This window comes from Somniosus microcephalus, chromosome 3 (assembly GCF_052327205.1).
Source record: "Somniosus microcephalus isolate GS21.2 chromosome 3, FLI_Smic_1.0, whole genome shotgun sequence".
Classification (NCBI taxonomy): Eukaryota; Metazoa; Chordata; class Chondrichthyes; order Squaliformes; family Somniosidae; genus Somniosus; species Somniosus microcephalus.
Genome location: NC_140989.1, coordinates 206,821,888 through 206,846,579, shown reverse-complemented (window position 1 = coordinate 206,846,579; position 24,692 = coordinate 206,821,888). Strand labels below are relative to the sequence as shown.

The window sequence follows — 24,692 nt, the reverse complement described above, 5'->3', positions numbered from 1 at the left end:
TCCCTGCTCTAGGGTGCCCAGCAAGGTCTGGGACATGAGATGGGACATCGGTCACACCCTCCCCCCTCATTAACATGCTTCTGAACGGCCCAGTATAGGCGCAGGTCAAGTCTCCCCACCCCCTACTCCGCCACATAGAAATTGGGGCTTCACCCCATTTCCCCTCCTGACCTTTTTTCCTGGGAACAGGGTGTTCCCTGGGTGGGTGAAGGCAAAGGGTAGATATCTTGTGAGCATGCAACCCTGGTCACTGAGCAATCCATATGTTGGGAAATGAATCCAGCCTTCCCTGGTCAGCTATAGAGGGGATCAAAAACTTGCATTTATATAGCGACTTTAATGTAGTAAAACGTGCCAAGGTTCTTCACAGGAGCATAATCGGACAAAAATTGACACTGAGCCAAAGTAGAAGACATTAGGACAGGTGACCAAAAGTTTGATCAAACAGGTAGGTTTTAAGGAGTGTTTTAAAGGAGGAAAGAGAGGTAGCGAGGCGGAGAGGTTTAGGGAGATAATTCCAGAGCTTAGGGCCTAGGAGATCTCAGAGGGAATGAGGAGTGGAAGGAAATAGATATATCGCTGAGAATGTGATCGGAGTTCACAGGCAGTCCATGTCTCTTCGCCATCTGGATTTCAACAGGGAGGATTGAGACATGAATGACTTAAGGCAATCTTGTTAGTTACTGCGAGCGGGACCTGATGCGAACTGGGCTACTCTGTTAACTGCCAATATTTCGGCAGAGTTTTAACGAGCCACGTTATCTAAGGTTGCCAACTCTGGTTGGACATATTCCTGGAGATCTCATCACATGACCTCCTGCCTCCAACTACCCCACCCCTACACTCCCGCCATTGGTCACCCGGCATACCAATCCTCGCAGTGCCCCACCTTCCCCTGCCAATTGGAAAGCGAACAGACTCTTTGTTACCCATTGGATGATAATTGACTGTCAGTCAAACAGCCTTTATTCCCATATCCAATATTTATAAAAATCCATATTTTTTAATTGCTTGTTGTCCGCCACATTGTATTATTTTTCTCCTAGCTTTTTAGCTCACAGCCAGGAAAGACCCACCAACATCAAAGTTGTTTGTTTTAAACTAGGGTTGCCAAGCCTCCCTGTTTGTCCTGGAGGCTCCCGGAATTAACCACCCGTTCACTCCTGCGAGCAAAAAAAACCCCCCAATAGGTGGGTCGCAACGCATACAGCGGACAAAGTGGCGCTGGCTCCAGTACAACCAAAGGTGGATAGAGCAATTTCTGGAACGCACACGATTGTGGGTATTTTGGCCACCATTATTGCCTGTCGACACAAGGTGGGAGCGGAATGGTTGGAGGCAGGAAACCCCGCAATACGGTCCAAGCAGAGTTGGCGACGCTAATTTCAATTCGATTTCAAGAGCTGCTGACCTTGTTTGTGGCCTCCCTCTCCACGAGGACGCCTTTGTCTGTTCCCGGGCAACCTTCTGCTCGGGGCTTTGGCTTGGCAGGTCGCTCTTCTGTTCCTCGGGCTGCAGCTGCAGCAGCCCCTCCTCCTTGATTCCGCCTGCCCCGTGGCTGAGATTGGTCTCATAGCTCTCCTCCAGCCCCAGCTTCGCTTCCTTATAGAGGGACCTGTACCTCCTCTTAACCCGCGCGTGTTCGTCCATCCTGAAACTTTCCCCAGCCTCGGCGTTCCGGCCATAAGCCCTGCTCCGCCTGCGGTCCTGATCCCCATTCACTTTGGACGAGGAGCAATCTTTGCACTCCCCCGTGGGTTGCCAATTGTTGCGGAGTGACTGACTCTTGAAGCCTTCTCGCTTGCCGCCCTCTCCGGGTTGATTAGCCTCCTTGGCCTGCTGCTCGCCCAGTCGCCGGAGGGACTCACCTTCGAAGATCCTGGAACGGTGCCTGCGATACCTGCTCCCCTCCAGTCCCTGCAGGGCCTCGGCGAATAGAGCCTCGCGACTGCTCATCTGCATGCGCCTCCTCAGTTGGCTGGTTCTGGCCTCCCAGATGGACATGTGCTTGTGCCTCCTAAATTCCCTCCTGGATCCACATGCAGAGCAGAAAACAACACAGTACGACACAATAGAACAGAACAGAGCAACGTGACAGGAACAAAATTAAAGGTCACTGAGAGTCAGAAACAATTATTGTTAAATCTGAGTGACAAAGCTGACATCAGCATCAAATCTTTGGGTACAGCTCTTTGTTTCTCTAATTACTTTCATTATTGCCTCTTTCTATCACACCATCATTACTTCTGTCATTTAATTATCTCCTATTCTCCGCCTAATCAGAGATCTAACGTATTTTTCTCATCGACCCCATTGCGTTCGTTGTGTTGGGTTATACTAGAGAGAAGCGTGGAGCGAACAGTTCTACAAGCTGAGTCTTTAGATTATAATTCTTTTAGAGGAATTTACACAATCACACAAGGTGATGCCACGGCTGCGGGAGACCTCATATAATATTTGCGGAGCTCAGGAACAAAGTGACCTAACCTTCATCTTCCTTCTCGATCTCACGAACTTACCATTCAATGGGACGGTTAGAATAAGCTTAGTTCCAGCCCATCACATCATACCTCTTCCATGACATTTACCCCTCTCTCACACTCCTGTATCTGGGACACTCTCACCCCTCTCTCACACTCCTGTATCTGGGACACTCTAACCCCTCTCTCACACTCCTGTACCTGGGACACTCTAACCCACTCTCACACTCCTGTATCTGGGACACTCTAACCGCTCTCTCACACTCCTGTATCTGGGACACTCCAACCCCTCTCTCACACTCCTGTATCTGGGACACACTAACTCCTCTCTCACACTCCTGTATCTGGGACACTCTAACCCCTCTCTCACCCTCCTGTATCTGGGACACTCTAACCCCTCTCTCACACTCCTGTATCTGGGACACTCTCACCCCTCTCTCACACTCCAGTATCTGGGACACTCTAACTGTAGTGTATGGACCTTTAAGAGCCCCTGTGTACTGTAATACCAGTAGTGACCACTTGGGTATATAAGCCTGTATAGTGTCTTGTATCTTATCGTTCACCTCCAAACTTTGGTCAGTAAACACCTGTAAAACCAACTCCTGCATTCCGTGTCTCCATTAACACATGGATACAATAGGACACTCTAACCCCTCACACTCCTGTATCTGGGATACTCTAACCCTCTCTCACACTACTGGAGCTGGTAAACTCTAACCCCTCTCTCACACTCCTGTATCTGGGACACTCTAAACCCTCTCTCACCCTCCTGTATCTGGGACACTCTAACCCATCTCTCACTCCTCGATCTGGGACACTCTAATCCCTCTCTCACACTCCTGCATCTGGGACACTCTAACCCCTCTCTCACACTCCTGTATCTGGGACACTCTAACCCCTCTCTCACACTCCTGTATCTGGGACACACTAACCCCTCTCTCACACTCCTGTATCTGGGACACTCTAACCCCTCTCTCAAACTCCTGTATCTGGGACACTCTAACCCCTCTCTCACACTCCTGTATCTGGGACGCTCGAACCCCTCTCTCACACTCCTGTATCTGGGACACTCTAACCCCTCTCTCACACTCCCGTATCTGGGACACTCGAACCCCTCTCTCACACTCCTGTATCTGGGACACTCTCACCCCTCTCTCACACTCCTGTATCTGGGACACTCTAACCCCTCTCTCATACTCCTGTGTCTTGGACACATTAACCCCTCTCTCACACTCCTGTATCTGGGACACTCTAAACCCTCTCTCACACTCCTGTATCTAGGAAAAACTAACCCCTCTCTCACACTCCTGTATCTGGGACACTGTAACCCCTCTCTCACACTCCTGTATCTGGGACACTCAAACCCCTCTCTCACACTCCTGTATCTGGGACACTCTAAACCCTCTCTCACACACCTGTATCTGGGACACTCCAACCCCAATCTCACACTCCTGTATCTGGGACACTCTCACCCCTCTCTCACACTCCTGTATCTGGGACACTCTATTCCCTCTCTCACACTCCTGTATCTGGGGCATTCTAACCCCTCTCTCACACTCCTGTATCTGGGACACTCGAACCCCTCTCACACACTCCTGTATCTGGGACACTCTAACCCTCTCTCACACTCCTGTATCTGTGTCACTCTAACCCGTCTCTCACACTCCTGTATCTGGGACAGTCTAACCCTCTCTCACACTCCTGTATCTGGGACACTCTAACCCCTCTCTCACACTTCTGTATCCGGGACACTCTAAACCCTCTCTCACACTCCTGTATCTGGGACACTCTAACCCCTCTCTCACACTCCTGTATCTGGGACACTCTAACCCCTCTCTCACACCCCTGCATCTGGGACACTCTAACCCCTCTCTTACACTCCTGTATCTGGGACACTCCAACCCCTCTCTCACACTCCTGTATCTGGGACACTCTAACCCCTCTCTTACACTCCTGTATTTGGGACACTCTAACCCCTCTCTCACACCCCTGCATCTGGGACACTCTAACCCCTCTCTTACACTCCTGTATCTGGGACACTCCAACCCCTCTCTCACACTCCTGTATCTGGGACACTCTAATCCCTCTCTTACACTCCTGTATTTGGGACACTCTAACCCTCTCTCACACTCCTGTATTTGGGACACTCTAACCCTCTCTCACACTCCTGAATTTGAGACATTTGAACCCCTCTCTCACACTCCTGTATCTGGGACACTCTAACCCCTCTCTCACACTCCTGTATCTGGGACACTCCAACCCCTCTCTCACACTCCTGTATCTGGGACACTCTAACCCCTCTCTTACACTCCTGTATTTGGGACACTCTAACCCTCTCTCACACTCCTGAATTTGAGACATTTGAACCCCTCTCTCACACTCCTGTATCTGGGACACTCTAACCCCTCTCTCACCCTCCTGTATCTGGGACACTCTAACCCCTCTCTCACACTCCAGTATCTGGGACACTCTAACTGTAGTGCATGGACCTTTAAGAGCCCCTGTGTACTGTAATACCGGTAGTGACCACTTGGGTATATAAGCCTGTATAGTGTCTTGTATCTTATAGTTCACCTCCAAACTTTGGTCAGTAAACACCTGTTAAACCAACTCCTGCATTCCGTGTCTCCATTAACACATGGATACAATAGGACACTCTAACCCCTCACACTCCTGTATCTGGGATACTCTAACCCTCTCTCACACTACTGGAGCTGGTAAACTCTAACCCCTCTCTCACACTCCTGTATCTGGGACACTCTAAACCCTCTCTCACCCTCCTGTATCTGGGACACTCTAACCCCTCTCTCACACTCCTGTATCTGGGACACTCTAACCCCTCTCTCACACTCCTGTATCTGGGAAACTCTAACCCCTCTCTCACACTCCTGTAAATGGGATACTCTAACCCCGCTCTCACACCCCTGCATCTGGGACACTCTAACCCCTCTCTCACACTCCTGTATATGGGACACTCTAACCCCTCTCTCATACTTCTCTATCATGGACACTCTAACCCCTCTCTCACACTCCTGTATCTGGGACACTCTATCCCCTCTGTCACACTCCTGTGTCTGGGACACTCTAACCCCTCTCTCACACTCCTGTATCTGGGACACTCTAAACCCTCTCTCACACTCCTGTATCTGGGACACTCTAACCCCTCTCTCACACTCCTGTATCTAGGAAAAACTAACCCCTCTCTCACACTCCTGTATCTGGGACACTGTAACCCCTCTCTCACACTCCTATATCTGGGACACTCTAACCCCTCTCTCACACTCCTGTATCTGGGACACTCTAACCCCTCTCTCACACTCCTGTATCTGGGACACTCTATCCCCTCTCTCACACTCCTGTATCTGGGACACTGTAACCCCTCTCTCACACTCCTATATCTGGGACACTCTAACCCCTCTCTCACACTCCTGTATCTGGGACACACTAACCCCTCTCTCACACTCCTGTATCTGGAACATTCTAACCCCTCTCTCACACTCCTGTATCTGGGACACTCTAACCCCTCTCTCACACTCCAGTATCTGGGACGCTCTAACCCCTCTCTCACACTCCTGTATCTGCGACACTCTAACCCCTCTCTCACACTCCCGTATCTGGGACACTCGAACCCCTCTCTCACACTCCTGTATCTGGGACACTCTCACCCCTCTCTCATACTCCTGTGTCTGGGACACATTAACCCCTCACTCACACTCCTGTATCTGGGACACTCTAAACCCTCTCTCACACACCTGTATCTGGGACAGTCTAACCCCTCTCTCACACTCCTGTATCTGGGACACTCTAAACCCTCTCTCACACTCCTGTATCTGGGACACTCGAACCCCTCTCTCACACTCCTGTATCTGGGACACTCGAAACCCTCTCTCACAGTCCTGTATTTGGGACACTAACCCCTCTGTCACACTCCTGTGTCTGGGACACACTAACCCCTCTGTCACACTCCTGTGTCTGGGACACTCTAACCCCTCTCACACACTCCTGTATCTGGGACACTCTAACCTCTCTCTCACACTCCTGTATCTGGGACACTCTAACCCCTCTCTCACACTCCTGTATCTGGGACACTCTAACCCCTCTCTCACACTCCTGTATCTGGGACACTCTAAACCCTCTCTCACACTCCTGTATCTGGGACACTCTAACCCCTCTCTCACACTCCTGTATCTGGGACACTCTAAACCCTCTCTCACACACCTGTATCTGGGACACTCTAAACCCTCTCTCACACTCCTGTATCTGGGACACTCTAACCCCTCTCTCACACTCCTGTATCTGGGACACTCTAAACCCTCTCTCACACACCTGTATCTGGGACACTCTAACCACTCTCTCACACACCTGTATCTGGGACACTCTAATCCCTCTCTCACACTCCTGTATCTGGGACACTCTGTCCCCTCTCACACTCCTGTATCTGGGACACTCTAACCCCTCTCTCACACTCCTGTATCTGGGACATTCTAACCACTCTCTCACACTCCTGTATCTGGGACACTCTAACCCCTCTCTCACACTCCTGTATCTGGGACACTCTCACACTCCTGTATCTTGGAAAAACTAACCCCTCTCTCACACTCCTGTATCTGGGACACTCTAAACACTCTCTCACACTCCTGTGTCTGGGACACTCTAATCCCTCTCTCACACTCCTGTATCTGCGACACTCTAACCCCTCTCTCACACTCCTGTATCTGGGACACTCTAACCCTCTCTCACACTCCTGTATCTGGGACACTCTAACCCCTCTCTCACACTCCTGTATCTGGGACACTCTAACCCTCTCTCACACTCCTGAATCTGGGACACTCTAACCCCTCTCTCACACTCCTGTATCTGGGACACTCTAACCCTCTCTCACACTCCTGTATCTGTGACACATCTAACCCTCTCTCACACTCCTGTATCTGGGACACTCTAACCCCGCTCTCACACCCCTGCATCTGGGACACTCTAACCCCTCTCTCACACTCCTGTATCTGGGACACTCTAACCCCGCTCTCACACTCCTGTATCTGGGACACTCTAACCCCTCTCTCACACTCCTGTATCTTTGACACACTAAACCCTCTCTCACACTCCTGCAACTAGGAAAAACTAACCCCTCTCTCACACTCCTGTATCTGGGACACTCTAACCCCTCTCTCACACTCCAATATCTGGGTCACTCTTACCCCTCTCTCACACTCCTGTATCTGGGACACTAACCCCTCTCTCACACTCCTGTATCTGGGACACTCTAACCCCTCTCTTACACTCCTGTATTTGGGACACTCTAACCCCTCTCTCACACTCCTGAATTTGAGACATTTGAACCCCTCTCTCACACTCCTGTATCTGGGACACTCTAACCCCTCTCTCACCCTCCTGTATCTGGGACACTCTAACCCCTCTCTCACACTCCTGTATCTGGGACACTCTAACCCCTCTCTCACACTCCAGTATCTGGGACACTCTAACTGTAGTGTATGGACCTTTAAGAGCCCCTGTGTACTGTAATACCGGTAGTGACCACTTGGGTATATAAGCCTGTATAGTGTCTTGTATCTTATAGTTCACCTCCAAACTTTGGTCAGTAAACACCTGTTAAACCAACTCCTGCATTCCGTGTCTCCATTAACACATGGATACAATAGGACACTCTAACCCCTCACACTCCTGTATCTGGGATACTCTAACCCTCTCTCACACTCCTGTATCTGGGACACTCTAAACCCTCTCTCACACTCCTGTATCTGGGACACACTAACCCCTCTCTCACACTCCTGTATCTGGGACACTCTAACCCCTCTCTCACACTCCTGTATCTGGGACACTAACCCCACTGTCACACTCCTGTGTCTGTGACACTCTAAACCCTCTCTCACACTCCTGTATCTGGGACACTGTAACCCCTCTCTCACACTCCGATATCTGGGACACTCCAACCGCTCTCTCACACTCCTGTATCTGGATACTCTAACCGTCTCTCACACTCCTGTATCTGGGACACTCTAACCCCTCTCTCATACTTCTCTATCATGGACACTCTAACCCCTCTCTCACACTCCTGTATCTGTGACACTCTAACCCATCTCTCACTCCTCGATCTGGGACACTCTAATCCCTCTCTCACACTCCTGTATCTGGGACACACTAACCCCTCTCTCACACTCCTGTATCTGGGACAATCTAACCCCTCTCTAACACTGCTGTATCTGGGACACTCTAACCCCTCTCTCACACTCCTGTATCTGGGACACACTTACCCCTCTCTCACACTCCTGTATCTGGAACATTCTAACCCCTCTCTCACACTCCTGTATCTGGGACACTCTAACCCCTCTCTCACACTCCTGTATCTGGGACACTCTAACCCCTCTCTCACACTCCAGTATCTGGGACGCTCTAACCCCTCTCTCACACTCCTGTATCTGCGACACTCTAACCCCTCTCTCACACTCCCGTATCTGGGACGCTCTAACCCCTCTCTCACACTCCTGTATCTGGGACACTCTCACCCCTCTCTCACACTCCTGTATCTGGGACACTCTAGCCCCTCTCTCATACTCCTGTGTCTGGGACACATTAACCCCTCACTCACACTCCTGTATCTGGGACACTCTAAACCCTCTCTCACACACCTGTATCTGGGACAGTCTAACCCCTCTCTCACACTCCTGTATCTGGGACACTCGAACCCCTCTCTCACACTCCTGTATCTGGGACACTCGAAACCCTCTCTCACACTCCTGTATTTGGGACACTAACCCCTCTGTCACACTCCTGTGTCTGGGACACTCTAACCCCTCTCTCACACTCCTGTATCTGGGACACTCTAACCCCTCTCTCACCCTCCTGTATCTGGGACACTCTAACCCCTCTCTCACACTCCTGTATCTGGGACACTCTAACCCCTCTCTCACACTCCTGTATCTGGGACACTCTAAACCCTCTCTCACACTCCTGTATCTGGGACACTCTAACCCCTCTCTCACACTCCTGTATCTAGGAAAAACTAACCCCTCTCTCACACTCCTGTATCTGGGACACTGTAACCCCTCTCTCACACTCCTATATCTGGGACACTCTAACCCCTCTCTCACACTCCTGTATCTGGGACACTCTAAACCCTCTCTCACACACCTGTATCTGGGACACTCTAACCCCTCTCTCACAATACAATACAAATCGCTTTATTGGCATGATAAGGTACATCTTATGTTGCCAAAGCATCAAAATACATTTATGGTTGAACACATAAACGCGGTTCCATTCATACAGTGTATAAACAGGTATATCCCTGAGTTTATAAATATATTTTCGCCTTGTTTATATATATTCTTGTCTTAGTTTACTGGTTGTCCCTCTGTTCATGGCAAGCTGTAACATAGTGTGCCGCCAGTGTTACACAGCTTCTCTCCTCCCCCAGTAGGAATGGGAGTTTTTGGTTGTCAGTCAGATTTCTGAATTCAGGGCATATTTGTGAGAATTTTTGATAGAAATTCTCTCTGATGCCCTGATATTTTCCACAGGCTGTGAGGAAGTGCATCTCTGTCTCAACTACTCCCTGACTGCAGTGAGAGCATATCCTGTCTTCTCTTGGCAGCCTGGTCTGCCTGTGTCTGCCTTTTTCGATCGCTAGGCTATGTTCGCTAAGTCTGTACCTTGTCAAGGTTCTTCTCAGTTTGTTATCCTTTACCATGGTCAGGTAATCAGCTATGTTGTATTGTCTGTTTAGGGCCAAGTAGCAATTGAGTTTGCTTTGGGTTTTTGTTGTTTCTGCCCAATATGACAGATATTTTTCCTTTTGCTTAGCGACGATTGTGTTGGGTCGAATTCTTTGTGTTACCCTGTCACTGTCCTGGGGCTGGTTATTGTTAGTATTGTTATTAGTTACTTTATTGAGTCCCAGGACTAGTTGACTGAGGGTATTCTTCTTTATGGTCAGCTCTTGGCATTTCAGGGCGTCGTAGTGATAGCATTGGGGGTTGCTCATTTGTAGGTGATTCCAAAATTTGGTGGCTCTTTTTTGGATAGTGATTATTAATGGGTATTGGCCTAGTTCCGCCCTGCATGCGTTGTTTACTGTTTTCCTTTGAGTCCGGAGGATACTTTTACAGAATTCCGCATGTAGGATCTCAATTGGGTGTTTGTCCCATTTTGCAAAATCTTGTTGTGTTAGTGGTCCCCAGACCTCACTGCCATAGAGTGCAATTGGTTCAATTACTGATTTGAAAATTTTGAGCCAAATGCTAATTGGGATTTCTATTTGGATTGATTTTTTGATGGCATAGAAAGCCCTTCTTGCTTTCTCTTTCAGTTCATTCACAGCCAGTTTGAAGTTTCCCGTAGAACTGATTTTTAAGCCCAAGTATGTGTAGTGAGTGGTTTGTTCAATTTTGGTTGTTCCTACTGTGAAATTTATTGTGGGTCCATGTTGTTTGGATCTTTGCTGGAACACAAGGACTTTGGTTTTTTGGGGATTTATTGTCAGGGCCCAAGTCTGGCAGTACGACTCCAGCAGGTCCAGGTTCTGCTGTAGACCCTCCTTAGTTGGTGACAGCAGAACCAGGTCGTCGGCATAGAGGAGGAATTTAACCTTGGATTCATATAGGGTGAGGCCGGGTGCTGTAGATTGTTCAAGTAGTTTTGCCAATCCATTAATGTAAATATTAAAGAGTGTCGGTGAGATTGGCGAGCCCTGCGTCACCCCCCGCCCCTGTGGGAAGTATTTTGTTTGTTTGTCTCCAATTTTAACTGCACATTTATTGTTTGTATACATTGATTTAATTACATCATATGTTTTACCTCCTACCCCGCTTTCGATAAGTTTCAGGAATAAACCGTCATGCCAGATGGAGTCGAAAGCCTTCTGGAAATCTACAAAGCATGCGTAGATTTTGCTTTTGTTATGGTGAACGTGTTTGTCAATTAGGGTCTGTAGGGTGAAGATATGATCGGATGTTCTATAGTTTGGCAGGAATCCAATTTGGCTTTTACTCAAGACATTGTGCTCTTCAAGGAAGTTTATAAGTCTTTTGTTTATGATGCTACAGAATACCTTCCCCAGGTTACTGTTTACACAGATGCCTCGATAGTTGTTTGGGTCGATTTTGTCCCCACTTTTGTATATGGGTGTTATGAGTCCTTTGTTCCAGATGTCAGGGAAATAACCGACACTCAGAACCAAGTTGAAGAGTTTTAGGATAGCCAGTTTCAGTTTGTCGTCTGCGTGTTTAATCATCTCGTTTAGTATGCCGTCTGTCCCGCAAGCTTTTCCTGGTCGCAGGTCCTTGAGTTTTTCAAGAAGTTCTTTTTCTGTTATTATGGCGTCTAGCGGGTTTTGGTTATCTTTTATGGCCATTTCAAGCTTTTCCAGTTTTTTGCGTATTTGGTGTTGCTCTGGTCTTAGTGTGTTTTTCTGGTATAATTTTTCAAAGTGGTTTACCCATGTGTCCCCATTTTGAATGGACAAATCGTCGTGTTGTTTTTTGTGTAGTGTTTTCAAGTTGTCCCAGAAACAATTCGACTCAATGGATTCCTCCATGGAGCTGAGTGTATTCTTAATAAATTGCTCTTTTTTGGTCCTGAGTGTGTTTCTGTATTGTGTTAGCGTCTGACAATAAGTAAGGCGTAATTCCTCGTTTTCTGGATGTCTGTGTTTTTGGTTTGATAGTTTTCTAAGTTTTTTCCTCATGTTATGGCAATCATGGTCAAACCATTTTTCATAGTTTTTTGTTTTGGGTTTGTTCTTGCGAGCTTTCAAGTTTGCATTTGTTGCCAAATTATCAAAAATATTGTTTAGTTTACTAACTGCCTGGTTTACGCCTTCTTTATTGTGAGTGTATATGTTATCCAGAAAGGTGTCTAAGAGAGCTTGAGTTGATGCTTTGCTAATTGTTTTCTGGTATTTTTCCGTGTCGTTTTTGGCCCATCTGTACGATTTTTTGGTGTTGTACAGTTTACTGGGTTGTGTTTCTATGTTGTTTGTTTCTGTCTTTTTGAGAAACATAGTAATTTGGCTGTGATCTGACAGTGTTGTTTGTGGTTTGACTGTGAATGCTCTGAAAGAGGATGGGTCCAAGTCTGTAATCATATAGTCTACTGTGCTGCAGCCAAGAGGTGAGCAGTAGGTCGATCTTCCTAGGAGGTCTCCTATGAACCTACCATTGACAATGTACAGACCCAGGTTTCGACAGAGCTGTAGTAGCTGTTTACCGTTGGTATTTGACTGCTTGTCGCAGTTATGCCTGTATGGAAGGGAAGGGATGTCAAAGTGGTTATTCCCGAATACGTAATTGTTTCCCTGATTATTGGTGAAGTCTGGTTCTTCGCCCGTTCTTGAATTGAGGTCCCCACAGATCAACACGTTCCCCTGGGCCTGGTATTGGATAATTTCCCCCTCCATGTTGGAGAAGGTGTCCTCTTTGTAGTACGGGGAATCGATTGGAGGGATATAAAGTGCGCAAATGTAAACATCTTGGGTGTTTGAGATAATCTCCCTCTCAAGTTTGAGCCACATATGGTTTTCGCCCTTTTTTATAAATTTGATGTAATTCTTAAGTTCTGTTTTAAACCAGATCAGTATGCCTCCGGAGTCTCTGCCTTGGGTTACACTTGGTAATTTATTGGAGGGGACCACTAGCTCAGTGTACCCTTGGGGACAGCCGGTGTGTCCTTTTCCTTTATACCAAGTTTCCTGTAAAATGATAATATCTAGATCTTTAGTTTCCTCTATGAACTCTGGGGTCCTACTCTTCACTTCTCGCAGTGAAGAGCGTAGACCTTGGATATTCCAGGTCGAAATATATAAGGATTTCATGTTAAGTTTTATCTTTTTCTATGATAGGTTAAAGAGTGGTACGTGTTTGTCGTGTCTAAGTGTGGGGAAAAAAAAGATCACCCCAGTTGTCTACAAAAGTTAATACAATTTGGTTACAGTTCTTTCTATTAATTAGTCCTTGATCCATTAGGCGGAAGTAGATGCTGCTGCACATCTGCTTATTGTCTCTTAATGGATTGTTTCTGTCTGAGGTATTGCGTACGTCCTGTGCATCTCTCCCTCTGTCTGGCTGGTAGCGGTCCTATTCCCCTGTGGGACAGGAGTGGTGCAGGTCTGATAATGTTGTTTTGCATGGGGATCCTCTCCGGTCTCGGTTGGTGTGGTGGTGGTCTTTGTAGTGTTCCTGATATGTACCCCGCTGATCTCTGGTGGTCGGGGGGGGGTCCTCTTGGAGTCTGGGTATGGACCCGGTTAAAAGCGACGTCCTTCAGGGCTTTAGCAAAGATCGATATTTTTTGCCTTTGGATGTGGACGTGGTCGTAAAGACATTCTTCATCGAGGGTGGGGTGTTGGGCCAGGTGTACGTTGTGGTTTGATTCGCATTCTGTTGCTATGCTGGCATTTATCTCATGAATTGTGTTGTTGTTGAAGTCTGTTCTCGGCAATATTGTGGAAACAGTGATTCTAGTGTTTGGAAATGTACTGCTTGCCTTCCTAATCATTGCTCTGAGCGATGTTGCTACCTCTTTCTGTTTGGCCTTTAGGTCATTTGTGCCCGTGTGTATTATTATGTGTTGGGGGGAGCCTAATCTGGCTTTGGTCAGCCATCCCATGGCTCTGTCTGTTGTTGGGCACCAAATCTTTTCTACTTTACTTCTAGGGAAGAGCTTTTTCTCCCATAGAAATTTCCCATTTGAGTCTATGAGTATTACGACGTCAGCCTTGTTTGTGTTTACTGTCTGGTGGCTTTCGCCTGGACTCATAGTGTGTGTGCTGGGCTGGGGTGTCTGGTGTGTGCGTACCTCTTGTGAGCGGCTCGCTTGTGGTTCCATGGTGGTGGGGGAAGATTGCGAGTCAGCATGCTGGTCGGTCTGTGTGGCACCCCTTGTATTGTGTGTCTGTTGCTTTTGTTCCGTGTGGGAGTGCAGCCGTTCCGTCCGGCTCTGTCTTGTCTTATCTCTAGTCTCTGGTTGCTGGTCTAATGGTGTTTTCTCTCCTCTATGGCTCTCTTCTTTTTCCTGCAGCTCTTTCACCTGATTCTTAAGTAGATTCACCTGGTTATCAAGTCTATTCAGCTCTCTCTTGTGTCTCTCCCTCTCCTGCTTTTGTTTGTCATTCAATTTGAGGACCTCCTCTCTAAGTTTAACCATCTCTATCTCTAATTGATAAAATTTATCTTTTGGTTGTATCTGGCTGTGTGATCCCGGGGTATGTGTCTGGTCGGCCCTGGAAGGCTCACTCACTTCCTGGCTAAGCTGGTCGGCCCTGGAAGGCTCACTCACTTCCTGGCTATGCTGCTCTTCTCTTGGTGGGCTGGGAATGGTAGGGGAACTATGTGTGGCTTCCTCCGTGGTAGTTATGCTGGGGTTTGTCAGTTGTATCGTGTGGCTGTGGTTCCCCGGGGTTAGTGTCTGGTTTGAACTGTGTGGCTCGTTCATCCCTTGACCATGCAGATTTTCTCCTGGTAAGTTGTTAATCTTGGGGGGAGTGCGGGCCACTCTGGGGCTGTTCATTCCCCTCGTAGTTGATCTTTTCAGTGTCCTGAAGGCCGTTGCAAATTTGTCGAGGTTGCCTTGCACTAATATTGTTCCGGTATTGTACGCGTTGACAGTCGTGATTGAACTGTCTCCTGGTGTGTTAATTTTCATTATGGACCCATTTGCGGTATTTTTTAGCTTAACACTGGTATAGTGTGATTTTATTGCTCTGATCCAAGCCGCTGGCTGATCTGAGTAGAATATGAGGTTACTTTTTGTCCCATTGTTGTAACAGTCAGTAAAGAGAGTTTCTGGTTTTTCTCTCATCTGAGCATGCTTGATCGTTTTTATAGCTTTTTTTGTGGTGTTGGGGGGAATCTGGAAGCGGGGCTGTTGTGGATCTTCTGATTCGCTCATTTTTGGTAAAGTATTGTTGATCTTAGAATAAGCTTTTCTGGGGCCCCGGGTTTGGTGTTACCCTCTCCCTGTTCGCGAACTTTCCCGGTCCCCCTCTCCGACCCCGTGGTCCCTGGGCCTCGGCTCCTGGGTTCACCCTTCTCAGGTCTGAGTCTGTGAGCCACTGTTTCCCGGTGCCTTCGGGCTGTTCCCCTCCCCCTCAGAGGTCTCTGGGCCTCTGTTTCGGCCTGGCTCCTCGGGCCTTTCCCTGGGCCTCCCTCCCTGGGCCCTGTACTCACGGTCTTGGTTGCGAGCCTTCTGGTTGCTCTCCTTCTCCTCAGAGGTCTCTGTGCCTGCTGGCCTGGCTCCTCGGGCCTTTCCCGTGCTGGATTGTTGGGCTGTGGCCCGAGTCCCCTCGGCTGTGCTGATTGCTGGATTTCCGGGCTGCGTTCCGAATCTCCTCGGCTGTGCCGATTTCTGCGATGCGGCCCGAGTCCTCTCCGCTGTGCCGATTGCCGGGCTGCGTTCCGGATCTCCTTGGCTGTGCCGATTTCTGGGATGCGGCCCGAGTCCTCTCCGCTGTGCCCGTTGCCGGGCTGCGTTCCGATTTCTGGGATGCGGCCCGAGTCCCCTCGGCTGTGCCGGTTGCTGGACCGCTGGGCTGCGGCCCGAGTCACCTCGCCTCCTCGAACTCGGTCCCGATGCCGCCGACTCAACCACCGCTGCTGAAGCCCCGTGTGGCTGCCGTTCACTGGTTTGTGTAGTTCTTCTCTTGTTTCTTTTTTTTTTTGCTTTGGCTTTTTTTTTTTCCTCTATTTTCCTCTGGGTTTTTTTTTTCTTTGGTAGTCTTTCTGGCGGTCTTTTCCTTCTCTACTTTGTCTAGACTAATCTAAACGTAAACTAACCTAAACTAAACTAACTTAACAAGAACTAAATTTAATTTTAAAACCTTTTTAAAAATTGAAATGAAATGAAACTTTTTTTCCCCACTTCAGACACTAAAAACACTAAAATCTCAGCAGCCCATCTTCAGCATGTGTATTCACTCCGTCTGCAATTCTCTCTCCTGTATCTGGGACACTCTAACCCCTCTCTCACACTCCTGTATCTGGGACACTCTATCCCCTCTCTCACACTCCTGTATCTGGGACACTCTAACCTCTCTCTCTCACTCCTGTATCTATTTTCCTCTGGGTTTTTTTTTTTCTTTGGTAGTCTTTCTGGCGGTCTTTTCCTTCTCTACTTTGTCTAGACTAATCTAAACTTAAACTAACCTAAACTAAACTAACTTAACTAGAACTAAATTTAATTTTAAAACCTTTTTAAAAATTGAAATGAAATGAAACTTTTTTTCCCCACTTCAGACACTAAAAACACTAAAATCTCAGCAGCCCATCTTCAGCATGTGTATTCACTCCGTCTGCAATTCTCTCTCCTGTATCTGGGACACTCTAACCCCTCTCTCACACTCCTGTATCTGGGACACTCTATCCCCTCTCTCACACTCCTGTATCTGGGACACTCTAACCCCTCTCTCACACTCCTGTATCTGGGACACTCTAACCCCTCTCTCACACTCCTGTATCTAGGAAAAACTAACCCCTCTCTCACACTCCTGTATCTGGGACACTCTAACCACTCTCTCACACTCCTGTATCTGGGACACTCTAATCCTTCTCTCACACTCCTGTATCTGCGACACTCTAACCCCTCTCTCACACTCCTGTATCTGGGACACTCTAACCCTCTCTCACACTCCTGTATCTGTGTCACTCCAACCCCTCTCTCACACTCCTGTATCTGGGACAGCCCAACCCTCTCTCACACTCCTGTATCTGTGACACATCTAACCCTCTCTCACACTCCTGTATCTGGGCACTCTAACCCCTCTCTCACACTCCTGTATCTTCTCACACTCCTGTATCTGGGACACTAACCCCTCTCTCACACTCCTGTATCTGGGACACTCTAACCCCTCTCTTACACTCCTGTATTTGGGACACTCTAACCCCTCTCTCACACTCATGTAAATGGGATACTCTAACCCCGCTCTCACACCCCTGCATCTGGGACACTTTAACCCCTCTCTCACACTCCTGTATATGGGACACTCTAACCCCTCTCTCATACTTCTCTATCATGGACACTCTAACCCCTCTCTCACACTCCTGTATCTGTGACACTCTAACCCATCTCTCACTCCTCGATCTGGGACACTCGAATCCCTCTCTCACACTCCTGTAGCTGGGACACTCTAAACCCTCTCTCACACTCCTGTATCTGGGACACTCTAAACCCTCTCTCACACTCCTGTATCTGGGACACACTAACCCCTCTCTCACACTCCTGTAGCTGGGACACTCTAAACCCTCTCTCACACTCCTGTATCTGGGACACTCTATCCCCTCTCTCACACTCCTGTATCTGGGACACTCTAACCCCTCTCTAACACTGCTGTATCTGGGTCACTCGAACCCCTCTCTCACACTCCTGTATCTGGGACACACTAACCCCTCTCTCACACTCCTGTATCTGGAACATTCTAACCCCTCTCTCACACTCCTGTATCTGGGACACTCTAACCCCTCTCTCACACTCCCGTATCTGGGACACTCGAACCCCTCTCTCACACTCCTGTATCTGGGACACTCTCACCCCTCTCTCACACTCCTGTATCTGGGACACTCTAACCCCTCTCTCATACTCCTGTATCTGGTATACTCTAACCCCTCTCTCACACACCTGTATCTGGGACACTCGAACCCCTCTCTCATACTCCTGTATTTGGGACACTAACCCCTCTGTCACACTCCTGTGTCTGGGACACTCTAACCCCTCTCTCACACTCCTGTATCTGGGACACTCTAAACCCTCTCTCACACTCCTGTATCTGGGACACTCTAACCCCTCTCTCACACTCCTGTATCTAGGAAAAACTAACCCCTCTCTCACACTCCTGTATCTGGGACACTCAAAACCCTCTCTCACACACCTGTATCTGGGACACACTAAACCCTCTCTCACACTCCTGTATCTGGGACACTCTAACCCCTCTCTCACACTCCTGTGTCTGGGACACTCTAACCCTCTCTCACACTCCTGTATCTGTGACACATCCAACCCTCTCTCACACTCCTGTATCTGGGACACTCTAACCCCGCTCTCACACCCCTGCATCTGGGACACTCTAACCCCTCTCTCACACTCCTGTATCTTTGACACACTAAACCCTCTCTCACACTCCTGCAACTAGGAAAAACTAACCCCTCTCTCACACTCCTGTATCTGGGACACTAACCCCTCTCTCACACTCCTGTATCTGGGACACTCTCACCCCTCTCTTACACTCCTGTATTTGGGACACTCTAACCCCTCTCTCACACTCCTGAATTTGAGACATTTGAACCCCTCTCTCACACTCCTGTATCTGGGACACTCTAACCCCTCTCTCACCCTCCTGTATCTGGGACACTCTAACCCCTCTCTCACACTCCTGTGTCTGGGACACTCTAACCCCTCTCTCACACTCCAGTATCTGGGACACTCTAACTGTAGTGTATGGACCTTTAAGAGCCCCTGTGTACTGTAATACCGGAAGTGACCACTTGGGTATATAAGCCTGTATAGTGTCTTGTATCTTATAGTTCACCTCCAAACTTTGGTCAGTAAACACCTGTTAAACCAACTCCTGCATTCCGTGTCTCCATTAACACATGGATACAATAGGACACTCTAACCCCTCACACTCCTGTATCTGGGATACTCTAACCCTGTCTCGCACTCCTGTATCTGGGACACTCTAAACCCTCTCTCACACTACTGGAGCTGGGAAACTCTAACCCCTATCTCACACTCCTGTATCTGGGACACTCTAAACCCTCTCTCACCCTCCTGTATCTGGGACAATCTAACGCCTCTCTCACACTCCTTTATCTGGGACACTCTAACCCCTCTCTCACACTCCTGTATCTGGGACACTCTAACCCCTCTCTCACACTCCTGTAAATGGGATACTCTAACCCCGCTCTCACACCCCTGCATCTGGGACACTCTAACCCCTCTCTCACACTCCTGTATCTGGGACACTCTAACCCCTCTCTCATACTTCTCTATCATGGACACTCTAAAACTTCTCTCACACTCCTGTATCTGGGACACTCTAATCCCTCTCTCACACTCCTGCATCTGGGACACTCTAACCCCTCTCTCACACTCCAGTATCTGGGACGCTCTAACCCCTCTCTCACACTCCTGTATCTGGGACACTCTAACCCCTCTCTCACACTCCTGTATCTGAACGCTCTAACCCCTCTCTCACACTCCTGTATCAGGGACACTCTAACCCCTCTCTAACACTGCTGTATCTGGGACACTCTAACCCCTCTCTCAAACTCCTGTATCTGGAACATTCTAACCCCTCTCTCACACTCCTGTATCTGGGACACTCTAACCCGTCTCTCACACTCCTGTATCTGAACGCTCTAACCCCTCTCTCACACTCCTGTATCAGGGACACTCTAACCCCTCTCTAACACTGCTGTATCTGGGACACTCTAACCCCTCTGTCACACTCCTGTGTCTGGGACACTCTCACTCCTCTATCACACTCCTGTATCTGGGACACTCTAACCTCTCTCTCACACTCCTGTATCTGGGACACTCTAACCCCTCTCTCACACTCTGTATCTGGGACAATCTAACCCCTCTCTCACACTCCTGTATCTGGGACACTCTAACCCCTCTCTCACACTCCTGTATCTGGGACACTCTAACCCCTCCCTCACACTCCTGTATCTGGAACACTCTAACCCCTCTCTCACACTCCTGTATCTGGGACACTCTAACCCCTCTCTCACACTCCTGTATCTGGGACACTCTAACCCCTCTCTCACACTCCTGTATCTGGAACACTCTAACCCCTCTCTCACACTCCTGTATCTGGGACACTCTAACCCCTCTCTCACACTCCTGTATCTGGGTCACTCTAACCCCTCTCTCACACTCCTGTATCTGGGACACTCTAACCCCTCTCTCACACTCCTGTATCTGGGACACTCTAATCCCTCTCTCACACTCCTGTATCTGGGACACTCTAACCCCTCTCTCACACTCCTGTATCTGGCACACTCTATCCCCTCTCTCACACTCCTGTATCTGGGACACTCTAACCCCTCTGTCACACTCCTGTATCTGCGACACTCTAAACCCTCCCTCACACTCCTGTATCTGGGACAGTCTAACCCCTCTCTCACACTCCTGTATCTGGGACACACTAACCCCTCTCTCACGCTCCAATATCTGTGACACTCTAGCCCCTCTCTCACCCTCCTGTATCTGGGACACTCTAAACCCTCTCTCACCCTCCTGTATCTGCGACACTCTAACCCCTCTCTCACACTCCTGTATCTGCGACACTCTAAACCCTCCCTCACACTCCTGTATCTGGGTCACTCTAACCCCTCTCTCACACTCCTGTATCTGGGACACTCTAACCCCTCTCTCACCCTCCTGTATCTGCGACACTCTGAACCCTCCCTCACACTCCTGTATCTGGGTCACTCTAACCCCTCTCTCACACTCCTGTATCTGGGACACTCTCACCCCTCTCTCACACTCCTGTATCTGGGACACTCTCACCCCTCTCTCACACTCCTGTATCTGGGACATTCTAACCACTCTCTCACACTCCTGTATCTGGGACACTCTAACCCCTCTCTCACACTCCTGTATCTGGGACACTCTAACCCCTCTCTCACACTCCTGTATCTGGGACACTGTATCCCCTCTCTCACACTCCTGTATCTGGGACATTCTAACCACTCTCTCACACTCCTGTATCTGGGACACTCTAACCCCTCTCTCATACTCCTGTATCTGGGACACTCTAACCCCTCTCTCACACTCCTGTATCTGGGACACTCTATCCCCTGTCTCACACTCCTGTATCTGGGACACTCTAACCCCTCTCTCACACTCCTGTATCTGGGACACTCTAACCCCTCTCTCACACGCTTGTATCTGCGACACTCTAACCACCCTCTCTCACACTCCTGTATCTGGGACACTCTAACCCCTCTCTCACACTCCTGTATCTGGGACACTCTAACCCCTCTCTCACACGCTTGTATCTGCGACACTCTAACCCCTCTCTCACACTTCAATATCTGTGACACTCTAACCCCTCTCTCAGCCTCCTGTATCTGAGACACTCTAACCCCTCTCTCACACTCCTGTGTCTGGGTCACTCTAACCCCTCTCTCACCCTCCTGTATCTGAGACACTCTAACCCCTCTCTCACACTCCTGTATCTGGGTCACTCTAACCCCTCTCTCACACTTCAATATCTGTGACACTCTAACCCCTCTCTCACCCTCCTGTATCTGAGACACTCTAACCCCTCTCTCACACTCCTGTGTCTGGGTCACTCTAACCCCTCTCTCACCCTCCTGTAACTGGGACACTCTAACCCCTCTCTCACTCCAGTATCTGGGCCACTCTAACCCCTCTCTCACACTCCTGTATCTGGGTCACTCTAACCCCTCTCTCACACTTCAATATCTGTGACACTCTAACCCCTCTCTCACCCTCCTGTATCTGAGACACTCTAACCCCTCTCTCACACTCCTGTATCTGGGACACTCTAACCCCTCTCTCACACTCCTGTATCTGGGACACACTAACCCCTCTCTCACCCTCCTGTATCTGAGACACTCTAACCCCTCTCTCACACTCCTGTGTCTGGGTCACTCTAACCCCTCTCTCACCCTCCTGTAACTGGGACACTCTAACCCCTCTCTCACTCCAGTATCTGGGTCACTCTAACCCCTCTCTCACACTCCTGTATCTGGGACACTCTAACCCCTCTCTCACACTCCTGTATCTGTGACACTCTAACCCCTCTCTCACACTCCTGTATCTGGGACACTCTAACCCCTCTCTCACACTCCTGTATCTGGGACACTCTACCCCCTCTCTCACACTCCTGTATCTGGGACACTCTACCCCCTCTCTCACACTCCTGTGTCTGCGACACTCTAAACCCTCTCTCACCCTCCTGTATCTGAGACACACTAACCCCTCTCTCACACTCCTGTATCTGTGACACTCTAACCCCTCTCTCACACTCCTGTATCTGGGACACTCTAACCCCTCTCTCACACTCCTGTATCTGGGACACTGTAACCCCTCTCTCACACTCCAGTATCTGGGTCACTCTATGCCCGCTCTCACCCTCCTGTATCTGGGACACTCTAACCCCTCTCTCACACTCCTGTATCTGGGTCACTCTAACCCCTCTCTCACACTCCTATATCTGGGACACTCTAACCCCTCTCTCACACTCCTGTATCTGGGACAATCTAACCCCTCTCTCACCCTCCTGTATCTGGGACACTCTAACCGCTCTCTCACACTCCTGTATCTGGGTCACTCTAACCCCTCTCTCACACTCCTGTATCTGGGGTACTCTAACCCCTCTCTCACCCTCCTGTATCTGGGACACTCTAACCCCTCTCTCACACTCCAGTATCTGGGACACTCTAACCCCTCTCTCACACTCCTGTATCTGGGACACTCTAACCCCTCTCTCACACTCCTGTATCTGGGACACTCTAACCCCTCTCTCACACTCCTGTATCTGGGACACTAACCCCTCTCTCACCCTCCTGTATCTGGGACACTCTAACCCCTCTCTCACACTCCTGTATCTGGGACACTCTAACCCCTCTCTCACACTTCAATATCTGGGACACTCTAACCCCTCTCTCACCCTCCTGTATCTGGGACACTCTAACCTCTCTCTCACACTACTGTATCTGGGTCACTCTAACCCCTCTCTCACACTCCTGTATCTGGGACACTCTAACCAATACAATACAATACAAATCACTTTATTGGCATGATAAGGTACATCTTATGTTGCCAAAGCATCAAAATACATTTATGGTTGAACACATAAACGCGGGACCATTCATACAGTGTATAAACAGGTATATCCCTGAGTTTATAAATATATTTTTGCCTTGTTTATATATACTCTTGTCTTAGTTTACTGGTTGTCTCTCTGTTCATGGCAAGCTGTAACATAGTGTGCCGCCAGTGTTACACAGCTTCTCTCCTCCCCCAGTAGGAATGGGAGTTTTTGGTTGTCAGTCAGATTTCTGAATTCAGGGCATATTTGTGAGAATTTTTGATAGAAATTCTCTCTGATGCCCTGATATTTTCCACAGGCTGTGAGGAAGTGCATCTCTGTCTCAACTACTCCCTGACTGCAGTGAGAGCATATCCTGTCTTCTCTTGGCAGCCTGGTCTGCCTGTGTCTGCCTTTTTCGATCGCTAGGCTATGTTCGCTAAGTCTGTACCTTGTCAAGGTTCTTCTCAGTTTGTTATCCTTTACCATGGTCAGGTAATCAGCTATGTTGTATTGTCTGTTTAGGGCCAAGTAGCAATTGAGTTTGCTTTGGGTTTTTGTTGTTTCTGCCCAATATGACAGATATTTTTCCTTTTGCTTAGCGACGATTGTGTTGGGTCGAATTCTTTGTGTTACCCTGTCACTGTCCTGGGGCTGGTTATTGTTAGTATTGTTATTAGTTACTTTATTGAGTCCCAGGACTAGTTGACTGAGGGTATTCTTCTTTCCCTCTCTCACACCCCTGTAACTGGGACACTCTAACCCCTCTCTCACACTCCTGTATCTGGGACACTCTAACCCCTCTCTCACACCCCTGTAACTGGGACACTCTAACCCCTCGCTCACACTTCAATATCTGGGACACTCTAACCCCTCTCTCACCCTCCTGTATCTGGGACACTCTAAACCCTCCCTCACACTCCTGTATCTGGGACAGTCTAACCCCTCTCTCACACTCCTGTATCTGGGACACACTAACCCCTCTCTCACGCTCCAATATCTGTGACACTCTAGCCCCTCTCTCACCCTCCTGTATCTGGGACACTCTAAACCCTCCCTCACACTCCTGTATCTGGGTCACTCTAACCCCTCTCTCACACTCCTGTATCTGGGACACTCTAACCCCTCTCTCACCCTCCTGTATCTGCGACACTCTAAACCCTCCCTCACACTCCTGTATCTGGGTCACTCTAACCCCTCTCTCACACTCCTGTATCTGGGACACTCTAACCCCTCTCTCACACTCCTGTATCTGGGACAATCTAACCCCTCACACTCCTGTCTCTGGGACACCGTATCCCCTCTCTCACACTCCTGTATCTGGGACATTCTAACCACTCTCCCACACTCCTGTATCTGGGACACTCTAACCCCTCTCTCACACTCCTGTATCTGGGACACTCTCACCCCTCTCTCACACT

General features: G+C 48.9%; 1 protein-coding gene across 1 annotated transcript in view; it reads right to left on the bottom strand.

Annotated features, from left to right (window-relative positions):
* The window catches only part of LOC147121682 (putative voltage-dependent R-type calcium channel subunit alpha-1E), a 1,254,166-nt gene that overhangs the window by 910,792 nt on the left and 318,682 nt on the right, over window positions 1-24,692 (bottom strand). The window contains exon 19 of the mRNA XM_085977984.1: window positions 1,412-2,074. Within this exon, the coding sequence (XP_085834110.1) occupies window positions 1,412-2,074 (663 nt within the window). The remainder of the gene's footprint in view (window positions 1-1,411; window positions 2,075-24,692) is intronic.